This window comes from Plecotus auritus, assembly GCF_963455305.1.
Source record: "Plecotus auritus genome assembly, chromosome: 1".
In the NCBI taxonomy this organism is placed as follows: Eukaryota; Metazoa; Chordata; class Mammalia; order Chiroptera; family Vespertilionidae; genus Plecotus; species Plecotus auritus.
The window spans coordinates 213,592,941-213,609,222 of NC_137770.1; the positions used below are offsets into that span (position 1 = coordinate 213,592,941).

The 16,282-nt window shown below is 44.2% G+C and overlaps 1 protein-coding gene across 2 annotated transcripts in view; it reads left to right on the plus strand.

Annotated features, from left to right (window-relative positions):
• Window positions 1-1,015: 1,015 nt before the first annotated feature.
• The window catches only part of NMU (neuromedin U), a 42,217-nt gene continuing 26,950 nt past the window's right edge, over window positions 1,016-16,282 (plus strand). Inside the window, exons 1-2 of one of the 2 annotated variants that reach the window (XM_080640248.1) lie at window positions 1,016-1,257; window positions 10,352-10,410. In XM_080640248.1, coding sequence (XP_080496374.1) covers window positions 1,149-1,257; window positions 10,352-10,410 — 168 coding nt within the window. In that variant the 5' untranslated portion in view covers window positions 1,016-1,148. The remainder of the gene's footprint in view (window positions 1,258-10,351; window positions 10,411-16,282) is intronic. The other variant, XM_080640249.1, reaches the window with a different exon arrangement.

Below are 16,282 nucleotides of genomic sequence, written 5' to 3' on the forward strand. Positions count from 1 at the left end.
CCTCAACATCCCATAGAGGCCGTGAATATGAAATGAAATAGCAAGGGAAAGTGCCTGACTTAAAGACGTCCCTTAAGAAATGTTAATGTACTTCCTTCCTACGCTTTCCTCTGCGTTCCTTTCAAAAGGAGATCAAATAAGATCAGCCTTGCCTCGTTCTGTAGAAGGAAATTAAAACCTTATCAGGCCGTGTCCTGAAAGAGGCTGTTCCTGGACAGTTCCACTTAGGAAGTAAAGCACGGACAGTGACCGCAGAAGTCGGGTCACCCTAGAAATCAGAATGCAACCGCTAGGGATTGAGAGCCGCTGAGATGCAAAGGAAAGGGGGTTGGTTACCTTAGGCTTGGAAACCCACCCACAAGATAACCCGAGACATTCTAGGCTTGTTAGAAATGTATGTGTGGTCAAGCCCCCTCGCGGTGCTTTCTTCTTAACCTTCATTAACAGACAACTGCGTTTCCCCAAGTGGCCTCAGACCTTGCAGGAATTGGGGAGCATCAACATCCCTGTGGAACCAGTGTTTTCCTACGCACCAGGCATCGTGCTAGGAGCTGGGAATGAGGGAGTGAACCAGGTGCTGTGGCTCAGGAAGAGGAGGCACCACCCAGGAGGGTGGGCAGGGCAGGCTTCCCCAAGAGGGTGGGTGACTAAGCAGGTCGTCCCAGACACGCTCAAGAACCGGGAGAGGGTAGCCGCATTCAAGTGAAAAGTCCCAGCCTCTTGGGGCCACCTGGTTTGCCATCCCCCTTCGGAGGCCACCCTAATCCTTCCAAAGAAGGGAATGGGGTTCATTGTTTTAATTCCGTTCTCCGCGTTCCCAAAGCCCCGAGGGCGGCGACGACGAAAACCTTGGTAGCCTGAGTCAGAGTCCGGGCGAGGGGGCGCGGGTCCCGACGAGCGGTGGAGCGGGGGCGGGCAGCGGGTCGGGAGTGACGCCGGAGAGGCCTGGCGGGGGGCGCGCCCAGGGCCCGCGCCGCATCAGCCCACGTGTCCACGAGACTTAAAAGTTGGCGGCGAGCGGGGCGGTCAGTTCAGCGGCCGAGCCCCACGAGCGGCGCTCCAGGGACGCAGAGGCGAGGCCAGGACACCGACCCCGCGTGGGGCAGAGCACGTCGCGATCCCCGAGCCGTCCGTCCGCAGGCGCCGAGATGCCGCCAGCAGCGAACCGCCTCCCCGGGACGCCCCCCGGACTAGGGGCCACGGCGACCCCGCTCCTGGCGCTGCTGCTGCTGGCCTGCTGGGCGGGCACCTGCCGAGGTAAGCCGCCCCGCGCCTCTCCCGCGCCCGCCGCCCGCCCGGCCGCGCGCTCCGCTCCCTCTCCAGCCGCGACTCGTTTTCGCCCCGGCCCGGTGCGCTGCAGCCCGGGCGCAGGTGCCTCCGGCCGGCTGGCGCGCGCTCTCGGGCCGGCGCCTCGGAGCCCACCGGGCCGGGGACAGCCTGCGGTGAGGAAAACTCGCAGGGCTCCCTCGTGGCCCACGGGTAACGCGAGTGGAAAGAGTGGAAATGGAAATGCTTTCCCTTTGATCTTCATGAGCGGAGGGAGTGGTGGTCGAAGCACAACTAGAGGGAGTGCGATAGTGCACCTGCTGATGCGGAGTCAGTTTGGAGAGCGCTCCACCTGCGTCCGGAGAAACTGGCCCCGCTCTAGTTAGACCGTTAGAGGGATGAAAGGGGGCGGGGGGGGGGGCTCTGCGCCTTGTAGGTTTCAGGCGCCAGATCCGGAAAAGGGATACTTTTATTTTTTGTTTTTTATTTTTTAGCACACAGAGTTGGAGAGGCACATGTGCAAGCAGGCTTTCAGCCTGTGCTACAGCTCAGGTCGGAAGGCGGGTGTGACTTGATAACCATAGGGACGTCCTGAGCTTGGGTTAGGAAAGAAGTGGGAAAAGCAAAGACACGGCCAGGGAGGGAGGCCTGAAGCTCGGGAGGCAAGGCAGAGCAGAGCGCACCTCATAGTGGGGAGATCACTTACCGGGTCCCTCAAGGTTTCTTTCCAGGGACCTTGAGGGACCGTCCTTCAGGGCAGCCACTGCCCTAAGACCATGAATTTCCCAGCTTCCCCGCTTCCCTCTTCTCCCCTGTCAGAAACAGCAGACCCTTTCCTCATTGCTCAGAATATCGGGAACAGAAACCGCAACTGCAGGGACCTTTCAGGGCACGCAGCTCAGCTCTCAGGTAGAGGTGGGGAGACGGAAGCTATTTTCCCTTTTCCTAATGTATTTCTTTTTATTGTTGTCCTTCAATGGTTTTGATTTTCTCCTTTCCTTGGTGGTGGCGGGAGGGGAGGGGAGGAAGAGTCCCCTGCTTGAAAAACAAGGTAGTTTGACTTTGAAAGCTAAGCAATCAGAAGCTAGGAGTCCAGAACCTTCTCCATCACATAGCCAGCAGGGACACAGTGACTTATGCAAAGGAATGGTGATGTTTTTCAATTTGTTATTGGTAAAATTAGGAAGGTGATCTTTATCTAGCTTATCAAGGAAGCAGATAATCAGTTTTAAAAGTGTTTTTGTTTGTTTCCTTTGTAAAGCGAATGTACTTTCCATGCAGGTTACCTGCTCTATGTTTGCAGTGGTTTTGGCATCAGTGAGAGATAACTGCTTTTGGCGGGCTGGCGCGGGGGAGGGGGGGTGGGGGGGTGGGGGGGGAGGGCACTTCGGGGTGCTGCTGATTGCACAGAAACTAGGGAAGGCAGCAGCTGCTTTCAAAAAAGGATACGTCTTGGGCTTCATTTCCCAAAGAGCATATCTGCTGTCTGACAGATTGACTCATAAATATCCCCTAACATTTCTCAAGCAAAGGGATGAAACACATCTGTTACTACTCAGAGATCTCCCAAACGACCCTTTTGTGTCTTCTTTCCCCTTCAGACTGCTCTTGATACTAAAAGCTAATTTTATGTCTCCACAATTGTGAAGGGATGGGGAGAGGGTGGATATACAGTGTGAATATTCAGCCCTAGTCCTGAATCTCTCAAGATGACACTGATGGGGAAGCTTGACTTACATAAGCACACCTGGGAGATAATCTACCTGGATTACTCCTTACAGGAGATACAACTGGATGTGTCTAAGAACAAAATGCAGGTCATGAAGCCAGAAGAAAATAAAATAGTGTCAATAAATGAATTAGCAGAGCATGCGATAGCAATGAGAAGACAAAGGGCCAGTCGGATTCTGTGGATGGAAACTGTTTACTATTCAGAGAACAATCCTATATAATAAAGATGTAATATGCAAATGGTCATTACCCCATGAAGCATAACGACCTAACCAGACCTAACCACGGGATCACAGATCAGCAGGTGGGCAGCGGAGAGCTATAGGAGGGGGCAGGGCAGCAAGCTATGAGGGGGGAGGGGGGAGGGGGAGGGGGGAGGGGGGAGGGGGAATTCAGGACAGCGGCAGCGAGCTACTGGCACACAGATTCGTGCGCAGGGTTACTAGTATTAAAATAAAGGAAATTTCTGATAACTGGGCAACATTTGGGATATCTGCAACAAACTATCACTTGACTTGATCTGTGACAGTAAGTGATAAAGTGCCCAGGACTAAATTAAGAAGTGTCCTTTTCTAGTCAGGCCCCTACTCTCTGAAGAACTCTTAAAATTCATTCCTACTCCCAGCTCCAGGCAACCACTAATTTTTCTATCACTATAGATTTGTCTTCTCTAGAAATTCCATATAAGTGAAATCATACAATGCTTGGTCTTATTTGACTTAGTCTTACATGTCTGATGTTCAGCTATGTTGTAATATATATCAGTACAGACAGTCCCCGACTAATGGTGGCTCGACTTACTACTTATTTACTTCATGGTGGCACAAAGCAATATACATTCAGTGGAAACTATACTTTGAATTTTGATCCTTTCTCAGGCCAGCAATTCAGGATAGGGCAAAAGTAGGTTTACAGTTGTATGTGAAACAGAGTTTATTCTTGTACTATTACTAGTATTTATTTATTAATTACTGTATTATTTTCCGTACGAACAACTGTAAACCTACTTTTGCCCCACCCTGTATGTGGTGTGACAGTCTCTTCTGATGCTAGGCAGCGGCAGCACGTCACAGCTCCCAGCTGGCCACGTGGTCGTGAGGGTAAACAACTGACCCTCTACAGAGTACTAGTACTGTGTTGCCACCATTTTGGGGATATTGTGTTTTGTGTTTTGCATCCCACCATGGCTACAAAATGCCCATCTGTATCTCCTGCTTATGGTGAAAAAAAGAGGAAGGCAATTACTGTGGAGATGAAACTCAAAGTAATTGCCCAACTGTAGGCTAATGTAAGTGTTCTGAGCACATTTGATACAGGCTAGGCTAAGCTGTGATGTTGGGGTGTAACTCCATCATATGTTGAGGAGCATCTGTAGTTCTTTTATTATTATTATTATTATTATTTATTGTTGAAAGTATTACAGATAATGGGGGGGGGGAAGGAGACATGTACTATTTGTAATACTTTAAACAATAAAATAAAATTTAAAAAAAAGAAAAAAGGAAGTATTACAGCTATACCCCCCCCCTCATTTTGCCCCCATCAACCCCCTACAGGCCCTTACCACACTATTGTCCATGTCCATGGGTTATGCCTATATGCACATAAGTTCTTTGGTTAATCTCTTCCCGCCTTCCTCTCCTCCCTTCCTTCTGAGATTTGTCATTCCTTTTGATGGCTAATAGTGTTCTATTGTGTGGATGTACTATATTTTTTTACCGATTCATCGGACGGTAGATATTTGGATTTTTTTGTACTTTTGGCTATTATGAATAATGCTGCTATGCACATTCATGTACTAATACAGGTTTTTGTGTGGACATATGTGATTCTTTCCTGAGAGTAATGCCTTCGTAATGTTATAAAGGTTTATTTCATAATTATGTCTTCTTATCTGAAGTCAAATATAACTACAGTCATGTGCTGCATAATGACCTTTCAGTCAATGATGGAGGTCCTATTCTTACATAATAAAGAGATAATATGCAAATTAACCCTCACACCCTCACACAAGATGGCTGCCCCCATGTGGTCAAAGATGGCCACCACAAGATGGCCGGCAGGGGAGGGTAGTTGTGGGCGATCAGGCCAGCAGGGGAGGGCAGTTAGGGGCGACCAGGCTGGCAGGGGAGGGCAGTTAGGGGAAACCAGGCCTTCAGGGGAGAGCAGTTGGGGGTGACTGGGCCTGCAGGGGAGGGCAGTTAGGGGCAACTAGGCCTGCAAGGGAGGGCAGTTGGGGGTGACCAGGTCAGCAGGGGAGGGCAGTTGGGAGCAATCAGGCCTGCAGGGGAGCAGTTAGGCGTCAATCAGGCTAGCAGGGGAGTGGTTAGGGGGTGATCAGGCTGACTGGCAGGCAAGCGGTTAGGAGCCAGCAGTCCCGGATTGTGAGAGGGATGTCCGACTGCTGGTTTTGGCCCGATCCCTGTGGAAATTTCCTATAACCGGGCAACATTTGGGATATCTGCAACAAACTATCACTTGACTTGAACTATGACAGTAAGTGATAAAGTGCCCAGGACTAAATCAAGAAGTGTCTTTTTCTAGTAAGACCCCTACTCACTGAAGAATTCTTAAAATTCATTCCTACTCCCAGCTCCACAGGGATCAGGCCTAAACCAGCAGTCGGACATCCCCCGAGGGGTCCCAGATTGGAGAGGGTGCAGGCTGGGCTGAGGGACACCCCCCCTCCAGTGCACGAATTTTGTGCACCAGGCCTCTAGTAAGATTATAATAGAGCTGAAAAATCCCTATTGCCTAGTGATGTCCTAGCCATCTGATTGTCCTGCCACAATGCATTGCTTGTGTGTTGGTATGAACATACTTACTGCACTGACAGTTGTATAAAAGTCTAGCACATACAGTTAGGTAAAGTACATGATACTTGATAATGATAAGAAACGACTATGGTACTGTTTTACGTATTTACTATACTATACTTTTGATCATTATTTTAGAGTGTACTCTTTACACTTATAAAAAAAGTTTTGCTGTAAAACAGGATGTCATGTTATGCCAGCAGCAGCCTCATGCATCTTGTATTTACTGTGTCTCTTAATTGTTCCTTTTCTCTTGTGCTTGATTTAGTCTCATGTTGTTTTCATCATGGCCCCCAAGCAAACAAAATCCACTGCTAATCTTGCCAATAAGAGGTGTTTAGTGATTGACCTGGAAACAAAATAAAAGTGATTGACTACAAAGATGGAAAATTAGCGATGGTTATTGCTTGCCAGTCAGGCATATCCCACTTCACCATCACTATAATCTCGAAGAACAAGAACAAAGTGACAGGATCTGCTTCATTGTTAAGGATCTACTTCATTAAAGACAACGAGACTAACAAAATTTGAGAAGGGCCTAGGACAGACATGGCCTTGATTGGAGACCGGACACAGAAGTTATCCCTCTCAGCACCATGATGATCGTGGTCAAAGCAAAAAGTTTCTTTGTAGTGTTGAAAGAAAAGGCTGGGCCTTACTACAGTGTTGGGTTTACTGCTAGCTCCGGGTGGTTTAAACAATTCAAGACTTGTTATTGATTACATCATGAGAGAGTGAGTGGTGAGTCTGACAGGCTGATGTGAAGGCAGCTGAAGAATTTTTGGAAACTCTTAGATGATTGTGGTGGAAAATTACTTGCCAGAGCAAATAATTTTCAGCATGTATGAAAACTCCCCGTTCTGAAATGGATGCCTAAAAGGACTTTCTTCTTTCTCAGGATTGCTGTGGCTATTCGGGGTCTTTTTTTATTCCAGATGAATTTTTGGAGAGTTCTTTCTAGGTCTGTGAAATATGCCGTTGGTATTTTAATGGGGAGTGCATTGAATCTATAGATTGCTTTGGGTAGTATGGACATTTTAATGATGTTGATTCTCCCAATCCATGAATATGGTATGTTCTTCCGTCTGTTTACATCTTCCTCTATCTCTTTTTTCAGTGTCCTGTAGTTTTCCGCGTATAGGTCTTTTACCTCCTTGGTTAAGTTTATTCCTAGGTATCTTAATTTTTTTGGTGCGATGGTAAATGGGATTGCTTTTTTAGTCTTTCTTTCTGTAAGTTCACTATTGGTGTATAGAAATGCCATAGATTTCTTGGCGTTAATTTTGTATCCTGCTACATTGCCGAATTCATTTATTAAGTCTGTTAGTTTTTTGATGGAGTCTTAATGGCTATCATCAACAAATCAACAAACGACAAGTGTTGGCGAGGATGTGGAGAAAAAGGAACCCTCATCACTGCTGGTGGGAATGCAGAGTGGTGAAGCCACTGTGGAGAACAGTATGGAGTTTCCTCAAAAAACTGAAAATGGAACTCCCATTTGACCCAGTAATCCCACTCCTAGGAATATATCCTAAGCAACTAGAAACACCAATCAGAAAGGATATATGCACCCCTATGTTCATAGCAGCACAATTTACAATAGCTAAGATTTGGAAACAGCCTAGGTGCCCGTCAGCAGATGACTGGATCAGAAAACTATGGTATATCTACACAATGGAATACTATGCTGCCATAAAAAAGAAGGAATTCTTACCGTTTGTAGCAACCTGGATGGAATTAGAGAACATTATGCTAAGTGAAATAAGCCAGTCAATGAAAGAAAAATACCACATGATCTCACTCATTTGTGGATAATAAAAAAACATTATAAACTAATGAACAAAAGGATAGATACAGAGGCAATAAAGCATCAAACAGACTGTCAAATTACAGCGGGAAAGTTAGGGAGAGGTGGGGGAAATAAGAGATCAACCGAAGGACTTATATGCATGCATATAAGAATAACCAATGGATGCAAAACATTGGGGGGTGAGGGCATGTATGGGAGTGGGGTGGGGTTGGGCAATGGTAAGATATGTACACATATAATACCTTAATAAAAAAATTTTAAAAATAAAAAAATAAAAATAAATAAAAGACTTTCATCCAAAAGGAGGCCATGTCAATGCCAGGTTTCCAGGCTTCTCAGGACAGGATAACAGTCTTACTTGGGGCCATGTCACAGGCTGCAAATTGAAACCCTTTGTGATCTGGCATAGTGAGAACCCCAGGACCTGGAGGCATATCAATAAGCACACACTGCCAGTGTCCTACAGGAGCAACAAGAAGTTGTGAATGACCCAACTTCTCTTCCAAGATGTCCCCCTGAATTGCTGTGCCAGTGAAATGAAGTACTGTTTGGAGAATAATATACCTTTTGAGATTTTGGTTATTGTCGATAATGCTCCCAGACATCCACTTTTTATTGGTGATTTTCATCTCTATCTCAAACTGATATTTCTCCCTCCAAACATCACTTCTTTGATCCAAACAGTGAATCAAGGAATTATAGCACCTTTCAGGCCTATGACATGAGGAGGACCTTTGAGTAGGCTATTGCTGCAACTGAGGAAAACACTGAGAAGATACTAATGCAATTATGGAAGGATTACAACATCTGTGACTGCATCAAGAACCTTTCTCGGGTTTGGGTGATGTCACCAAGGAGTGTATGAATGGCATCGGGAAGAAGAAACTTAAGAGATTTCTCCATGACTTCAAAGGATTTGCCAAGGATGAAGAAGTTGCAAAAATCAACAAGGCTGTGGTTGAGACGACAGACATATTTAACCTGGATTGTGGACCAGGGTGACTTTGAGGAGCTTCTAGACATGGGTCCTAAGGAACTGACGAATGAGGAGGTGTTGGAACTGGAATGGTAATACAGAGCTAAATAAAAGGCAAGAGAAAAGGAAACTACAGGATAAGAAAAGGAACCTCCAAGAAAACTCACAATGAATGACTTGGCAGAAGTTTTAGCAGACCTCAGTAAGTTAATTAAAAAGTTTAAAAACATGGACCCCAATGCCAAAAGGTTTTCATTAATAGAGAAGAATAATTATGATGCACTATCTGCTTATAAGGAAATCTATGATGGGAAAAAGAGACAAATCAAGCAAACCACCATGGACGCATTTCTGAAAAGTTTGACACCTCCTCAAAAAGAGCCTCAGGCGGATCCTTCAGGAAGTGTTCCAGAAGAAGGCATTGTTGCCATAGATGATAGCTCCATATGCCTTCTGCCCCTGAAGAAGACCTTCCAGGGGGGGCAAGGTGTGCAGGTGCAAGATAGTGATATTCCTGATACTGACCCTGTGTAGGCCTAGGCTAATGTGTGTGTTTGTGGTTTAGCTTTTAACAAAAAAGTTTGAAAAGTAAAAAACAAAATTTTAAAATAGAAAAAAATCTACACAACAAAAAAGAAAGAATATTTTTGTACAGCTGTAAAATGTGTTTGTTTTAAGCTAAGTATTATTACAATAGTCAAAAGCTAAACATTCAAAAAGTTTATAAATTAAAAAAGTTACAGTAAGCTAAGGTTAATTTATTATTGAATAAAGAATAAGTTTTTATATAAATTTAGTATAGTCTAAGTGTACAGTGTTTATAAAGTCTATAGTATGTACAATAATGTCCTAGGGTTTCACATTCACTCACCACTTACTCACTGACTCATTCAGAGCAACTTCCAGTCCTGCACATTCCATTTACAGTAAGTGTCCTATACGGGTGTTACATTTTAATCTTTTTTTTTTTTTTAATCCTCACCCAAGGATATTTTTTCCATTGGTTGTTTTTTTTCTTTTAGAGAGAGTGGAGGGGAGGAAGGGTGAGGGGAGAGGAAACATCCATGTGAGAGAGACACATCGATTGGTTGCCCATCCCCTCACCCCGCCCCATACTCTGACCGGAGCTAGGATAGAACTGCAACCAAGGTACGTGCCCTTGACCAGGAATCAAATCCATGACTCTCCAGTCTAGAGGCTGATGCTCTAACCACTGAGAAAACCTGGCCAGAGCCCATTTTTAAATCTTTTATACTGTATTTTTATTATACATTTCCTATATTTATATATGTTTAATTATTTTGTATTGATTTGAGAGAAATGTCAATTTGTTGATCCACTTATTTATGCATTCATTGGTTGCTTCTTCTATGTGCCCTGACCAGAGATTGAACCCGTACCTTAGCAAATCATGACGACACTCTAACCAACTGAGCTACCTGACCAGGGCTGTTTAGATACACAAATAGCATTGTGTTACAATTGCCTATAGGATTCAGTACGGTAACATGCTGTATAAGTTTTTAGCTTAGAAGCAGTAATTGGCTATACTATATAGCAGGTATATCTTAAGCTATACCATCTAAGTTTCCCTAAGTGCACTCTATGATGTTCACATTATGATAAAATCACCTAACAATGGATTTCTCAGAACATATCCCCGCTGTTAAGCAACTAATAAATGTATATATAAATGTTTAATTTTTGAAGAAGTACTACAAAATTAACATGTGAATATAACTTTTTTTTTAGGTGCTCCAATTTTACCTCAAGGATTACAGCCTGAAGAAGAGCTACAATTGTGGAATGAGGTAAAGAATTACCCTCATACAAATTAGTGGAAACTATACCCTTCTTTGAACTTACAGTAAAATGAAATAATATAATTGAGTTTTGAGACAGCTATAATTTTACTAACATTCTGATATTATAACATTTAGGATTATAATTTTTATTAAATAAAAGAAGGAAAAGTGAAAAGAAACAAAGGTGGCAGAAATAATTTCTCATAAGAGAGAAATTAAAAAAAAAAAAAGTGGGCTAAAATACACCACTTAAAAGACGGTCAAACCTGAGAGAGAAGGTAGGGGAGGGTGGGGGTAAGAGGGAGAGATCAACCAAAGGACTTGTATGCATGCATATAAGCCTAACCAATGGACACAAACAACAGGGGGGTGAGGGCATGAGTGGGGGTGTGGGGGCAATGAGGGGATAAGGACACATATGTAATACCTTAATCAGTAAAGAAATTTTTTAAAAAAGTGAAAAAAAAGACAGAGCTTCTCAGATTGTATTTTTTTTAAAAAAAGAGTTAGCATATCTATATATATAAAACCCTAATATGCACATAGACTGAACAGTGGAACAACCGAACAACCGGTCATTATGGCGTGTGCTGACCACCAGGGGGTGTGCGCAAAACATGGTGGGTGTTGGCCGTGGTGGGATGGTGGAGCAGGTGAGCAGGAGACCAAGGTGGGGCACCAGTCGCTGTCATCGGGGCCAGCCTCTGGTGGTTACTGGAAATTCTTTGCTCTCGCGTGCTGTGGTCCCATCCGGTGCTCTCACTTGCTGCCGGTGCTGGAGCCCACGGCTTGCACCTGCTGCTGGCCCCCAGCGCCGGCCCCAATTGCTCAGCGCCATTAGCAGGTGAGAGTGGTGGCTGCCGGCCCCGATTGCCCCTCACGGCTTCTCCACCTTCCCCTACTCCTGAGGGGCAATCAGGGCAGCAGCTGCCGCTCGCACCCACTGCCAGCGATGGCTCTGCTTGCACCCACTGCCGGTGCCAGAGCTGCCGCTCGCACCACTGCCAGCATCGGGCCTGCTCTCACCTGCAGCCGGCGCCAGAGCCACTGATCACACCCACTGCTGGCACCCGGCGCCGGTCCTGATTGCTCAGCACCATCAGCAGGTGTGAGTGGCAATTGCCGGCCCCAATTGCCCCTGAGGGCTTCTTCACCTCCCCCTGCTCCTGAGGGGTGATTGGGGCAGTAGCCACCGTTCACACCTGCTGACAGCACTGGCCCTGCTTACACCTGATGCTGGCACTGGCCCCAATTGCTCCACGTTGTCAGTGGGTGCTAGCGGGGCAGGCACCATCAGCATGTGGGAGCGGTGGTGGTGGTGAGAGTGGGGCTGCTGGCAGAGAGGGGACTGGGAGTCACGGTGGGAGAGGCTGGGTGGGGGCGTGGAGGATGGGCTGAGACCCGCCCCTGTGCCCACTTCAGCCTTGCGGCCCACAGTACCTTCCAAGGTGTACAAATTCATGCGCTGGGCCCCTAGTGTTATCTATAAAATGTACATTTAAAACAGAAAACAAAACAAAAAAAAGGCTAAGCATAAAAGGATGGAAAATGATGTGCCAAGCAAATATGAATGGCAAGAAAATTGGAATAGCAATCTTATATCTGATAACATAGAATTAAATGAACAAACTGTTATAACAAAGACGAATGTTATATGCTAATAAAAGAACAAACAAAGATACAATCATCCTTAATATATATTAACAAAACAACCTCAAAATTTATTTAACAATTGATAGAACTTCAAGGAATAATAGGTAAATGAACAGTTGTAGTTAAAAACTTTAATATACCTTTCTCAAAACAGATAGTTAAAACAGATAACACAAAGTAGATATAGCAAAGACCTAATCATAACATTAATAAATTTGAGCTATTATATTTTTAAAATCCGGCACTAAATAGTATACACATTCTTTTCTAATATAATTGGACATTAACAAAAAATAGACCAGGTGTTAACACGCAAGGAAAGTTTCCATAAATTAGAAAGGATCCATTTTAAATGTATTCCAATCATAATTCAATAAAATTTGAAATGAATAACAGAAGTATAACTTAAATATTCCATCTATTTAGAATTCAAATATCATTTTGGTAAATAACCCTAGGCTAAAAAAGGAAATTACAAAATATTTGAACCAAATTACATAAAAATATAAGTCAAAATTTGTAGGCAACAACTTAAATAATAGCTAGAGATAAATTTTAGCTTCATATATATTTATCAAAAAGGAAGAAAATTTTAAAACAAGCTAAGCAGTCAACTAAAAAATGTGAGATAAAAAAACAACAGGGAAAATTCAAAGAAACAGGAATGAAGTAGGTAATAAAGATAAGGGCAGAATAAATTTTTAAAAGGTGCACTAGTAACACAATAAGCACTGAAGAAACAACTTCTTTTTTCCTTTGTTTTTTCCTAAAGCCACCAATACTATATTACATAGTAAATAATATAAAGCTTCTCCATAAAGTACATACATTTGCTCTAGAATTTTGTTATGTAATTTATCGAGTTAAGGAAATTCTCTTTTTAAATTCTCTTTTGATTTTAGAGAGAGAGGAGGGAAGAGGGATAGATAAAAACATTGATGAGAGATGTTTCTTCTGCACACCCTGTACTGAGGATCGAGCCCACAACCTGGGCATGTGCCCTGACCTGGAATCAAACCGGTGACCTCTTAGTTCATGGGTCCATGCTTGACCATTGTGCCACACCGGCTGGGCATGGAAATTATCTTTTATTTATTTATTTTTTTATTGATTAAGGTATTACGTATGTGTCCTTATCCCCCACTGCGCCTCCACCCCACTCCTGTTCATGCCCTCACCCCCCTGGTGTGTGTGTCCATTGGTTATGCTTATTGAATGCATACAAGTCCTTTGGTTGATTTCTTCCCCTTACCCCCACCCTCCTCTACCTTCCCTCTGAAATTTGAGCATCTGATCGATGCTTCTTTGACCTGGAATCAAACCGGTGACCTCTTAGTTCATGGGTCCATGCTTGACCACTGAGCCACACTGGCTGGGCATGGAAATTACCTTTAAAAAAAATCTTTATTGTTGAAAATGTTGCATATGTCCCCCTTTTTCCCCTTGTAGCCCACCCCTGCCCCCGGCCTTCACCACCCTATTGTCTGTGTCCATGGGTTATGCATATATGCGTACAAGTTCTTTGGTTGATCTCTTCCCACTCACGCACCCACCCCCGTCTTCCCTCTGAGATTTCAGTCTGTTCCATGCTTCTGTGTCTCTGGATTTATTTTGTTCATCAGTTTATTTTGTTCATTAGATTCCACATATGCGTGAGATCATGTGATACTTGTCTTTCCCTGACTGGCTTATTCTGCTTAGCATAATAATCTTACTAAGAGTTTTGTTAATCTTAAATCAAATTTGAACTTAATCAAATACGTTATCTGCATCTTTCGAAATAAGCAATATGCCTTTTCTCCTTTATAATCATAATGAATTACATTAAGAAAATTCATTTAGTTTTTTTCCAGAAACTTCATAAATGTAACATAAAATTGATATGGAAAAGTCTAGGTCTAAAAATAGCTAAGGAGCTTTTAAATATAAGGAGCTAAGAATGAGAACCAGCCCTAGCAGTTATCAAGAAGTACTAGAAAACTGTAGTAATAAGAAAGGTAATGACACAAGAACAGACAGATGAGCTAACAGAACAGGGACGAAAGCCTGGAGAGTTTAACGGACACTGTCAGTGCCCTGCTCTGTCCCTTTGGCACTCACCGCCCCAGGGCACCCCAAATTTGTTGATTCTAATCGCATGCCCCTGTGAATCTGCCTGCTTGGCCTATGCTCAGGGCACACCAGAAATGCCTGGGAGTAAATGCCCCCATGGAGAGCAGCCCCCAAGTGGTGACCCAAGGGAGTTGGTGGCTAAATACCTTAACTCTGAGTTCTACGTTGGCTCCCAGAGTTCCCCAGACATATTGACCCCAGCTACCAACAGTGATAACCTGCTTGATAACATTCCCTTAATTTGATTTCTTCTCGTCCCTGTTTTATTTCTCTGGTCTTCTATTAGTGCTCCTTGGGTCATCTCCCCCAAATCTACTTATATCAACATCCTTATCTCAAGGCCTGTTTCTGGGGGAACCCAACTTAAGACAGAAATTCAGGTACACGCAAACTTAACTTACAATACAAGTGATGCTAAAATTCAGCGGGGAAAAGACAGAGTGTTTGGCCAGTGAGGGTTGAGAAACTGTCTTGCTATATGGAGGAAAGTAAAACTTAACACCCTAACAAAAGGGGGCTCCAGGTGGATTAAAGATCCTATATAATAAAAGCCTAATATGCAAATCGACCAAATGGTGGGACGACTGGTGGAACGACTGGTTGCTATGACACGCACTGACTACTAGGGGGCAGATGCTCAACGCAGGAGCTTCCCCCAGCCCGCAGGCCCCAGGCCAGCCAAGGTGGGTGCCAGTGGGGGCCCCCCAATCACCCTGCCAGTCGCCCTGCAGAAGAAGGCAACTGACAGCAGTGGTGGGGGGTGGGGCCGGCGAGCAGGTGGTGCCAGGCCGGCCAAGGCAGGTGCCAGTGGTGGCCCCCCGATCACCCTGCTGGTCGCCCCACAGATTGGCCCTGATCGCCAGCCAGGCCTAGGGATCCTACCTGTGCTTGAATTTCATGCACCAGGCCTTTAGTCTAATATAAAGGGTAAAATTATGGAATTAATAGAAAACATTTTCTATTAGGAAAACATCTTTGGGACCTAGTAGCAGGGAAGGACTCCCTAAATAAAACCTCAAATATAAATCGTAGGGTCAAAAAATGATGAATTGAATTACATTAAAAGTAAAGATTTCTTTCAACAAAAGATACCATGGAAAAAGGTAAGAACCTTTGAAATGAGATACTAACAATGTTTAAACTGATAAGGGATTAATTTCTCGAATAAGCTAAGAAATACTGTCAAATCAATTGGATAAGGATGGGAATCCAGGTAAAAATAGTCAAAGGATAGAACAATTTAAGACGAAACCGAAAAGGCCAACAAACCTGTCTACAGCGATGCTTAAATTCATTAGTAATAATGAAATGAAAATTAAGAAAACAGCAAAGTGTCATAATGGCGAATGTTAGCAAGAATGTGGGGTGTACGTACCCTCACGCATTGATGGTGAAAGTGTCAACTCCGGAGCCATCTTTAAAGCCACCTAGATTTCCCCATTACCTCTCCTGGGTATATAGCTCAGATATTCTCCTACAGATCCATGAGTGGAGGACAGATACAAGGAGGTAAAGGAGGGATTCGAGGGAACCCAGCTGTCCATCATCGGGGAATGTGTAGGCAACATGTGGTACACATTGTAGGTATTCTCCAACAGTTGGGAGCAGCATACTAAAGTACCCAGTATCATGGATAGGTCTCAAAGTATAGTGCTAATTGAAAAAAAATTAAGAAAATACCATAAGTGCACACCAAACAACAGTAACATTTCATAGGATCCTAAGCAAACGAAGGATCTACATAAATGACAGAAGAGTTGCCTATGGGAGGATGGAATGGGAGTAGGAAACGGAAATATAAAAATAATAAATAGAGTCCAATGATGATAGTGAGCTATGAACTGAGAAGTATACCCTTTGTACCTAGCCACCCCCATCCTATCTAATAAAAGAGCAATATGCAAATTAACCATCACTCCACTACACTAGCAAGCCATGCCCACCAGCCAATCAGGAGCGAGTATGCAAATTAACCAAACCAAGATGGCTGCAGCCATGGAGTGAACAGGAGGCTTGGGTTGCCCCCACTGATGGAGGAAGCCAAGCTTTCCGCACACCCTGGCCAGCCCAGGCCTCCACTCAAGGCTACAAAGTTTCAATTATAGAAGATAAA